The sequence below is a fragment of the Numenius arquata genome, chromosome W (genome assembly GCF_964106895.1).
Source record: "Numenius arquata chromosome W, bNumArq3.hap1.1, whole genome shotgun sequence".
NCBI classification, from domain to species: Eukaryota; Metazoa; Chordata; class Aves; order Charadriiformes; family Scolopacidae; genus Numenius; species Numenius arquata.
In genome coordinates this window covers 17493132-17504955 of record NC_133615.1, presented here as the reverse complement: position 1 = coordinate 17504955, position 11824 = coordinate 17493132, and the positions used below count along the sequence as shown (strand labels likewise).

The window sequence follows — 11824 nt, the reverse complement described above, 5'->3', positions numbered from 1 at the left end:
TGCACGTGATGTGATATGTAAAGCAAATTGCAAAAAATCTCTTCAGTCTTTGGGATGATTAAAGTATAAGTAACCAAAACTTACAAACAATGATTGAATTTTCATAAAAGAAGATTTCTGATGGAGGGGCAGAAAGAATTCCCCTCCTACTCACCCTCATTCCCTATGGCTTTTACAGACTTGGCCCCTTCCCCAATAAGCCACAGGTGGGTTTTTTTAAATCTAGCAATATATTTTAATGGGGTTATCTTCTTCTGTATAACAGTACTAATAAGGTTTCCAGTGACCTTTTTATAAAACATAGTCTGTTCTTATTGAAGTTTATACTGCTTCAGAAGTTTCAGGCTATTTAGACTCCAGAAGAATATGAATCTCACCCAATTATGTTGAAGTCTAATGAAACAGAAGTTCCTTTATTTACTGTGAAAATTTAGTTATCTTCTGTTCTGATAATTCAATCCATTTTTTATTCCCCCACCCCTCAAAAAAAGTCCTGTAGTTACAAGACTGTAATTATACATAGCAAAGAAAGAAAACTGCTTCTTGCCTATGGAAATATATATAGTTTTTCAAGTTCCAACCCCTCTCTAAGTTGCTAAGCATCCCACAACATATGCCATTTGGCAATTTGTCTCCTAGGGTATTCACAAATTTCTTTCCAGTGCTCTCCACCTGTTCCTTCTGCTGAAGATCCCAAGGTTAACCAGCAAATGACCTCATTCCTTGACCCCCTATCTGAATCTAAAACCAAAAATTCAATGCTGATATCATCAAGGCTCTCACAAGGAATGTCAAAGACAAACAATTCATTGAAAACTGCATTGGGGGTGCATTTCTTCACATGGGTTTTCTTTTTAGAAATTCTCTTCTTAGCATGGTACAAGTTCACTTTGATGTAAGGGTCTGCAATGAAAAGAGAGAGCACAGATCAGTTATTGAACAGTGTCATTTAGAAATTCCTTGATCTAGTTAATGGTAAATTTTATAATTTACCAACATAATTACATAACAATGAGGAGATGTTTCAAGTTATTAAAGATGATTCATCTCATCCAATTTTTGTGGTCGCATCTGAATTAGTCCCTTTAAACTCTATGATTACCAAAGATGTAATCAAGATAGTCAGTGAAGCTTAGGGCATGATTCATCTGACCAAATACAGGTGTCTCCTTCATGAGATAAATCCTGTCCATTAACCCTAATAACATCTTTACTACGTGCAAAGGTGGTCTGAAAATACACAAATTTCTAATGGACTCTGATAAATATGTATCATTACATATTTATGTGTAACAGAAATCTGCTTTTCATGCGTTCTACCAGTATGGTATAATCATTTGTGTTATAAAACTCGTGCAAAGAAAAGCCTCAGAAAGGAAAGAATAAGCTCATGCTGAGAATGGATGAATGGAAGCAATTCATTTCTGTTACGGTTCTATCAATTAGCTTGATTAAATTGTTCCCACCAATTTTTATTGAACTAAACTTTATATGTAAGGTACACTTGTTGTTAGGATATGTACTTGACTTTATGTCTGTATTGTACTACTGTTGAAGAAGGGAAGGGAAAATGTCCGTATTTTTAGCTGTCAACCAACATTGAGTATTTGCATTCCTTATAATTGCTCAACTGTTGCAAGATTGCTTTGCTATAGTCTTCAACAATGGGTCTATTTCTTCCTTCAGAGGAATTCAAGAGAACGCTTTAAAAATCATCCCTTTCAAGTACCTTGGCATTTATTTCAGTGCAAATGTGGGCCTGTTTCCAAATTCTCGTGATGCAAAGATGCAGTACAAAATCCTTTCTACTGAAACTAGCCAAAGAAAATAGCCTATGTAAACAATCAGGTAATAAACATAGAGAATAGTTGAATAGTTTTTAAAAAAGTAAAATTAAAACTGAACCATATTTAGAAATTCTATGCCAAACTTTTCAGACTAAAATGGTCAGATGATGAAAAGGTTTTTGTTTCCTCGAACAGACACTAGTTTAAGAGTAGTAAGGTATGACAGAATACATCTTTGCTTTCATACTCTATCACTATAATAAACATTTTAAAAATAGGGTTTAATGTTCATTGGCTTTGGAATGACTATGCCACACAAGCATTAAAAATATCTGGATCAGTATCCATCAGTGGATTCACACTGTTGCTCATTTCTGTTTAAAGGACATTTTTTGACTGTTACTTCTGGCCATCTACTAGATAAGTCTAGAATGTTCCTCTTGATTTTATTAGGTCTGTTAGGAGACCTCAACACCAGTGATCAAGGAAACCAAGGAGGTTGTGGGAATGGAACAGCTTCTGAGTAATAAAGTTCCCATCCTCCTAAGGAGATTGAGTTATGCGATTGTTTAGCTGACCCCATAGAAACACCAATTCATCTCCTCCTTGTTCAAGATTTATGTTGGGCTGAGGAGAAAGTCACAGAGGAAATAAGGACTGTTGTGAGTGCAGTGTTACTGACACCCAACAGGTGTTGAACCTGGCCTTGCTGATGAACAGCAAATAATGAAGAACTGTCTAAATTAACTAGGTGTCCAGGTGTAGCATGGCTGCCTGTATCTCTTAGAAATATTATATTCCTCTTATAGTTAGCAAAGTTGTACTGAGGGAAGTGGAAAGAGCAAACAGAATTTATAGTTTTACTCATAAGAGATACAGTAAACAAATGTGTAGTTTGGATGTGCTGTAGGGTCCAGGTGGCTACTGAGACTAGGAGGGCTTTTGTCTTCAAGTTATTTTCCCACTTGGGTGAACCTCAGGCAGATTTGGTCTGTTGAGATCAGCTTGCTGTCATGTTTTCTTTATGAAACCTCTACTATCTGCTCTGAATTTGGGGTTGATTATTAAAAGTACATATGCTCTCTTATAGTGTTGGGCTTCATTTATATCCTCTCTCCTTATATGAGAATAAAATTGAGATCAGAAGGAGGATTTCAATGGAATTCCATCCTGTAAATGGGAGCTATCTATAGTTTTGTTGTGTTGGATCCAGAATGGGCTAACTTTCTAGGTAAATTGTGGTATTTCTTGGTATGAGAAGTAGAAAGACTATTATTGGCTGTAGTAATTATGATTCAGTGGTTCCCAAAACTACTTCCTCTTCTGCTTCTTTTAAAAAATCCTGTGAAATGAAAGTGTCAGTCCTATAATCAACAGCAGATGTGCTACTGTTTGTATAGTCCTTTGTACTGTTCTTTTTGTGTGGTTGTCTTATCCTTTGTATATTGTACGTTAAATTTTATTCCGTTATTATGTTATCTAGCGTTAATGTGCATCTAAGTACAGTTCTAGTATTGGCTTCAAAGGAGGTTCCACGGAAAGCAAAATAGCACAAGACCATGAGAAGGGAGTGCAAAAACTGCTCCTCCTTAGTGCACCCCAATTACAGCTCATGATAAAGCATGGGTGTTATGTTACAACCTGCTTCCAGCACTGGCATAGTTCACCTCTTCACCTTGCCAAATAAATGTTAGTGCTCAGTGGGCCAAATTCAGCACAGATGTAACTGGTTGCTTTTCTTGGTGCTCAGCTGAAATAAACCCTATGATGATCTCACTCAATACTGATCTATAAATAAACTGATTTTTTTTGGTCATAAATAGAAGCTTTTAGTATCTGCAAACAACATCTCATAATTATGGCAGGTGGATTCTGTTCAAGACAATCACTAAACTCATTGGTTTCCACTGCTGACAGATGTCATGTTTTTCAACATGTGATTGAAAAACAAATTTGTAAAATACATGCCCTGGAAAATAAAGCATTGACCTAGATATTAATAAAATTAATAGGCTGCAAATAATAGAGATACCATTTCTGCATTTATGGACTATTTTTAGTCTTTGAAATGCCACATTTCAGCTGTCTTCTGTTTGTTTTATATTCTTAGGGCATATTCATTACCTGATAATCCTGACACATCAGATTCAGGTAGATGCCTGGCTTTTAAAACAACCACAGTGAGCGTGTTTGTTGAAGACTGATAACAGAGAGAGATCAGTAATGCTCCACACCCAGATGATTTCTGAGGAAATAGAAAGAAAGAAAGAAAAGAAAGAAAGAAAGAAAGAAAGAAAGACTATAAGCAATTATATTGACCAAGCTTTAAACTAGAATTAAGAAGATTTATAAAATGCCACATAACTGTATGTTCTGAAATGGTGTAAAAGGATATAACTTATGGAGCTATGCTGCTTTACATAGCAAATATAATTTCCCTCTATTGTAGTTATATAACTCTTCTTATGGTTGGTTATTAGACTGAGCAAAAATAAATAACAAATAAGTAAAAATATAGGCTGACATGACATCATTAGCTTCAGAGATTAGAAATGAAATCCTGAGAAAAAAAGAGAGAAAAAGATCTCAAGCCAAACAAAAATTCCATAAAGATATATTGAAAAAAAAATGAATAAAGGTAAATTAAAAAAATCTTCAGTAAAATGTTTTTAAACTGGAAGGATTCAAACAGTTAGTGAAATCTCATCTCTGACACCTTCTAAAGTAGTATAATATAAATGAAATAAAGATGAGATCAAAGACTTCCTCTATGATTGCATGATTTGAATTTGCAGGCGTTGTTTATTTCACAGGAGGAAGGCAAGGGAAACAAGCAAAAATAATACCTTATAACTTATTTGGTTTTCTGGTATATAAACAAAATATCAGTGACATAGTTATAATTGTTGTAATATAGCAATAGAATTGCAAAATAACAGTATTAATTATAGGTATGTTGTCTGGTAGACATTTATTTGATTTGGCGGCATGCTTGCTCTTTCAAAATAATCAAATTGAAAGTCAATACACATTCCACTTCCTTAGTAGAGATTGAGACGTGCGTGTGATGCATGTGCATTTCTGTGGTTCAGCTATGATGGTTGTAAATGATCTTTACATTCTGAAATGAGACAAAATCCTATGAAATATTTTTAGCCCAGTGAAGTCAGTATGTTTTGCCATTGACTTCATGCCTTACTGTCCTTAGTAGGGCTGCAGCCTGTGTCACAGTTCTCGAGAGAGAAGGTAGTAACAGCACTGAAGTGCAAGAACATACTACTGCATCAACAAAATGGTCTCTAACAGGTTCCAATTTCTTAACTAAAGACTACGCTGCATTCTTTCAGGATCTGCTATAAAAACCATGTAGTTGAAGTGAAAGATTTACATTGACTTTGACTTCGACTTCAATAAGCTTTAAGAAAGAATGATTTCAAACAGAAAAGGAGAGGGAGGAGATGGGGAATAATATATAAATCTTTGCATTCTTTCCTTTTAAAGCAAATTAATGTGGACTGAGGCCACTTGACCTAATGTAAATGGGTCCACTCAAACTTGCTGGACCAGCTGAATAAGCAAGTAGAGTTTAGGACATTAACAGTTTCTTGCAACATGCTCACTGTAGTGTTCTTTTATTACATTTGTGTAACTGCATCCTCATACTGCCATTATGAAAGCATCTCAATGACTTGCATGATTAACTTGTTCCCTTTTCTTTCCAAGATGCTAGCAGCATTACACAAGAATCATAGCTAACACGAGCACAACACTTTTACAGTTTAAATAAAAAATGTTACTCTAACATTTCTTTTGATGATCTCTCTGTCCATTAGCAGCCTTCCTTCTGACAATTCAATTCCTTCAAGGGGAATGAGGACTTCTCCAATGACATCATCTCTGGAAAATCTGTCAAAGCTCAGGATCATAAAGTGAAGTGTTAAGTCTTGAATTTGGCTATAGGGGATTCCATAAAACGTGAAGGTCTCATCGAAAGCTGGATCTAAGGTTTTTCTCAGCACTCTGGTTTTTACCTTGTGCTTTTTCTCAGGCAGGATTGTCATTTTGATGTAGGGATCAGAAGTCATTGACTGTTCATCCATTGCTGGCAGCCCATGTGCTTCTTTGATGTTCACTACAAATGCCTTTTTCTCAAAGTTGTACTCTAAGGAGAAAAAGAGAGTTCCTAGCTTGTCTTGTTTATCTTCAGATGACAGGGAAATGATGGATTTTAAACTATCAGGGGATACTGAATCTTTCTTCCTTTCTGCAAAGTGCTTAGGAGACAAACTGTCAAGATCTGGAGAGCTCTGGATTTTAGGGGTTGTTTTGGGGAAGTTGCCATTTAGATCTCTCTTCTTCAGGTCAAGATGGAGAGAATTCTTTGACATCGCTGATTTGTTATTTGCTTCACTTCTATCATCTGCTCCAAACTTCTTCTTAGTGTTGAGATTCTCGGGGTAAATATCAACCCCCTTCAGAACATGGACAAACTTATATGGAGGGGTCTTATTGGATTTGGAAGATTTACGTTGACAGCAGATCCAAGCAAAAAGGGAGACAGAGAAGGCAAGGCCAAATGCACTAAAGATCCCAACCACTGTAGGAATTTCATCTGCAAGTCAAATAAATAGCAACAAGCACATAAGCAGCAATGCCTTGGACTCTGTGTGATATTTAATAAAGTAATAATTTAGTAAAACAAACTGATACAAGATGGTAATAGCAGCAGAATCAACAGACTGAAAGTGCTTTGTGTTGTTCATATTGCTCATTACCTGCAGTCATGCATGTGTACTCCCATTCTAAGGCATGCTTGTTATGTTAGTGTTTTTCCATACACAGAGTGTTTGGGAGGAAAATACTATTCCCATCCAAAGAGTAATAACCATTAGTAATTGCTCAACTATCTCATCCCTCTGTGTGTAGTTTCTGAGTTTATATGTTTGTGAGTAATACCAGCTCTCAGAAGGTTTCATCTTTGAGTTTATGGAGCTTTGTTGGTTAGATAAAATAGATTCATTACTTATAGATCACAGAATCACAGGATCTTCATGGTTGGAAAGGACCTCTGAGATCACCGAGTCCAACCATACACACACAAAAGACCCCCACAATCTCAGCCACTAGAGCATGCCCTGAAGTGCCATGTCTACACGTTCCTTAAATACCTCCAGGGATGGCGACTCCACCACCTCCCTGGGCAGGCTGTTCCAGTGCCTGACCACTCTCTCAGTAAAGTAATTCTTCCTAATACCTAATCTAAACCTCCCCTGCCGCAACTTCAGACCATTTCCTCTGGTCCTGTCATTATTCCCTTGGGAGAAGAGGCCAACACCCACCTCTCTACAACCTCCTTTCAGGTAGTTGTAGAGGGCAATGAGGTCCCCCCTCAGCCTCCTCTTCTCCAAACTAAACGTGCCCAGTTCCCTCAGCCTCTCCTCATAGGACTTGTTCTCTAGACCCCTCGCCAGCTTGGTGGCTCTCCTCTGGACATGCTCCAGCACTTCAATGTCCTTCCTGTAGTGAGGGGCCCAGAAATGAACACAGTACTCGAGGTGAGGCCTCACCAGGGCCGAGTACAGAGGCACAATCACTTCCCTACTCCTGCTGGCCACGCTATTCCTGATACAGGCCCGGATGCCGTTGGCCTTCTTGGCCACCTGGGCACACATCTGGCTCATGTTAAGCCGGCTGTCCACCAACACCCCCAGGTCCTTTTCTGCTGGGCAGCTTTCCAGCCACTCTTCCCCGAGCCTGTAGCGTTGCTTGGTGTTGTTGTGACCGAATACATAGACCGATACATCATCTGCTTTTCACACTGCTTCTTAGAATACTTTGTACGCTCAATTTACTCATTTTTATGGTCTGATCCCATAATTTCCTGGAGGTATCTCTTGAAAGTACTGAGTTTAATTGGAGGTTATAACACTCAGTAGTTTCAAAGGGATTTTCAATACTTTGCAGGAGGAAGTCTATCAAGAAAATTTAGAATACTTATATATTAAGTGTCTTTTCCAGATAAATGTGACATTGGGCAGTCAGAAGTCCGAAGTATATCATTGATAATCACTAAGATTTGCATTTAAGACACTATGAATCAAAGCTACGGGGAGTTTACAGGAAAGTTCATTACCTTTTAGGAGTATATAAGAAAAACATTAAAACATAATTCTCTTCTACTTTAATATGAATCCTAGACTTTTAAACTGAATAAAGAGAAAACTGAGAAAGTGTTAAAACTTCAATTGTCATGTGGACACATTAGTTACATATAGAGTATCATTAGCCCTTCAAAGCATGCATCGAAGGAGCAAATGAGCACAACTAATTGGAAATCCAATTTTGCCCATAAGTAACATTACTAAGTGAGTTTAAACCTCTCACAGTGTAACAATCAGAGCTTAATCTTTATTCCTTGCAACACTGGAAGATCAGTAGAATATTAATGGAATTCCATTGTTTATGCATAAAAGCAATTGTGTAACAGTTCTGGTTCTCTCGTAAATGATTAGCAGATCATTCTGGGTGAGAAAAGCAAAACTATCGCCCTCTATGTATTACTAAATAGGCTTCATCCAGGTAAAAGCTGGGCAGATAGATGTGCTGCCACTATACATTTCCTTTTTAGTGGGATGATTCAAAAAAATCTACAGTACTATCAGAGCAAAGTAGGACATGATGTTCCAGCACAGAAAGGATCGGGCCTGGCTATTAATTTATTCTGATAATATTCATGTCACTTTGCCTACAAGCTGTATCAGCCTACATACTTAATTGTAAGAATTGTTGTTGCTGGGCCACTCTCCATCATCTTTGAAAGGTCATGGAGAACAGGAGAGGTGCCTGAGGACTGGAGAAAGGCAAACATCACACCAGTCTACAAAAAGGGCAAGAAGGAGGACCCAGGGAACTACAGGCCAATTAGTCTCACCTCCGTCCCCGGGGAGGTAACGGAGCGACTTGTTCTGGATGTCATCTCCAAACATGTTGAAGAACAGGAAGTTATTGGGAGTGGTCAACACAGATTTACCAAGGGTAAATCATGCTTGACCAATCTGATAGCTTTCTATGATATTATAACTGGATGGCTGGATGAGGGGAGAGCAGCAGATGTCATCTCCCTTGACTTCAGCAAGGCTTTTGACACTGTCTCCCATAACATCCTCATTAGGAAACTGAGGAAGTGTGGGCTAGATGAGGGGGCAGTGAGGTGGATTGAGAGCTGGCTGTGTGACAGAACTCAGAGGGTTGTAATTAATGGAGCAGGGTCGAGTTGGAGGCCTGTAACCAGTGGTGTCCCCCAGGGGTCAATACTCGGCCCAGTCCTGTTCAACATATTCATCAATGATCTGGACGAGGGGACCGAGTGTATCCTCAGCAAGTTTGCTGATGATACCAAACTGGGAGGGCTGGTCGACACTCCAGAGGGCTGTGTCGCCATCCAGTGTGACCTGGACAGGCTGGAGAGCTGGGCAGAGAAGAACCTAATGAGGTTCAACAAGGGCAAGTGTAGGGTCCTGCACCTGGGGAGGAAGAACCCCAGGCACCAATATAGGTTAGGGGTGGACCTGCTGGAAAGCACTTCTGAGGAGAAGGATCTGGGAGTCCTGGTGGATAGCAAACTATCCATGAGCCAGCAATGTGCCCTTGTCACCAAGAGGGCCAATGGAATCCTGGGCTGCATAGGGAAGAGTGTGGCCAGTAGGTCGAGGGAGGTCATTCTCCCCCTCTACTCTGCACTGGTGAGGCCACAACTGGAATACCGCGTCCGGTTCTGAGCTCCCCAGTTCACGAGAGACAGGGAACTACTGGGGAGAGTCCAGCATAGGGCAACAAAGATGATTAAGGGATTAGAGCATCTCCCTTATGAGGAAAGGCTGAGAGAGCTGGGGCTCTTTAGCCTGGAGAAGAGAAGGCTGAGGGGAGACCTTATTAATGCTTATAAATACTTAAAGGGTGGGTTGAAGGAGGATGGAGCTGGACTCTTTTCGGTGGTTGCCAGTGACAGGACGAGGGGCAATGGGCACAAGCTGGAACATAGGAAGTTCCATTCAAATATGAGAAAAACCTTCTTTACGGTGAGGGTGACAGAGCACTGGAACAGGCTGCCCAAGGAGGTTGTGGAGTCCCCTTCTCTGGAGATTTTCAAGACCTGCCTGGATGCAGTCCTGAGTAATGTGCTCTAGGCAATCCTGCTTTAGCAGGGGAGTTGGACTAGATGATCTCTAGAGGTCCCTTCCAACTCTGACAATTCTGTGATTCCGTGAACTTAATTAAATGACTGAAAATTATATATACAACCAAAAAGTATTTTTTCAAAGTTAAGCATGTGGCTCTGAGTTTCAAGAATTCCCTGGGCTGCAGAAATTTAAATATACATGGTATAAAGGTACAAAGCAAAGAGTAATTGAAAACTAATCAGAATACTTTAATAGCTTCTAGGAATGATTTGCCCATTTACAATACTTTTTCATGAAATGACAGACTTTTTATAGTAATGGAAGTTGTGCTATATTTTAATTCTACAACTACTGAAAGCAGTGGTAGAATCAATTTGATGTTTAAAATATTAATTATGTTCCTTAAATAAGTAATCAGATAAGCATGATGTCACAAGTGGGGTTAGAAACATCAGTTGGGTGGGGTAGGAAAGAAGATGTAATGGTAACAAAAATGGTTTTATATTTACAACTAATTATATTGCAACCTGAATTTCTTCCTGTTGTCATAATGTAAATCAATTGGTTAACATTCAAGGCAATGTATTCATAGGAAACATTGCCTGTTGATCCTGGGTGAAGTTATTATTTCAGTTATGTGATATAAATCTGGAGTTGCTTCACTTAAGTCAGTGGAATGATCCTTGAATTAGACCACTGCTAAAGCAAATATAATCTAGGCTAGAGTCAATATTTGTAACGCCGAGTTCAGAAACATTTCTACTTACTGCTTTTCTGAGTAAAGCTATTTATGTACCTATTTTATAAGTGCACATATATGACTGTTTCTGAAACTTCTGGTATCACAGTTAATCACCCTACATCCAGTGCATAGAAATGATACAACTGAAAAGTTCGTTGTTATCATTGCTATTCTCAGTGAACCCAGATTGATCAAGATCCTGTATTTTCATCTTCCTAGCAATGTCCTTTACAAGACCACCCTTCACTTTAACTAGTGGTTGACAAGTCTTTCTTTACAACAAGAAAAAAATGAATGACAATTGTTCCAAGGATGACTTGAACAAAGATTTTCTCTGTGGCACAGGATGCATTTACATCATTAAACTCTGAAGCCACGCTACTTTAACCAAGACAGAGAAAACAACCCCAAAACCTCTCATCCGAAAATGCACCTATACAAACCTGTTCATCTCTCCCAGTGCTTTACTGGGGGGAGCAGGTAGGGAGGAATGAAAAGAGAGACAGAGAAGGGAAAGAAAGCAAATTCACTCAACTTCTAAGATCGATGAGGTCTGAGAGAAATCAGGTTCCTCCCAACAAGCTGCGTGCGCAGGGTGGCTCAGCAGAGGCTGCCTGCATGCACTTCGCCGCGGGCGGGGGGGAGCAGCCCCCAGCCCCGCGGGCGGGGGGGAGTTGGGGCCGGGACACACTTACCGAACTGCTGCTGACTGGCCTCTATCGGAGCCATGTTGGTGGAGTGCTCTGTCCGGGAAGCCGGAGCCGCCTCCCCGGGTACCAAGCGACCTGCCCGGGCCCCCGAACGCGCTGCGCTGCTTTTCCCCCGGGTCTCCGCTCTCACAGACCCCGGACAACCGTCTTTTCGAGCTTGGTTGGAAAAAAAAAAAGCAAAGAGAAAACAAACCACAAAAAACCAACCCAGAGACACGAGCAGTGGGGAAGGTGGAGGAGGAGGCTGCGAGGGGGCTGGAGGAGAGGGAGGAGGGGAAGCTTAGGTCTTTTTGCACACTGATTTGCAACCCCCTTCCTGTTCTGGCTCTTCTGAGTAGCTCTGCTCTGAGACTGAAGATGTGGTTGAAACCCAAATTGACGCAATCCTGACGCTACAGGGCTGAA

General features: G+C 39.8%; 1 protein-coding gene across 1 annotated transcript; it reads right to left on the bottom strand.

Annotated features, from left to right (window-relative positions):
* Positions 1 to 595: 595 nt before the first annotated feature.
* LOC141476789 (synaptotagmin-4-like) lies at positions 596 to 11438 on the bottom strand. Its single transcript, XM_074165590.1, has 4 exons — positions 11405 to 11438; positions 5585 to 6399; positions 3912 to 4032; positions 596 to 903 (listed from the first exon to the last, which is right to left on the bottom strand). The coding sequence occupies exons 1-4, from the start codon at positions 11436 to 11438 to the stop codon at positions 596 to 598; spliced, it is 1278 nt and encodes a 425-aa protein (XP_074021691.1).
* Between the last annotated feature and the right edge of the window lie 386 nt (positions 11439 to 11824).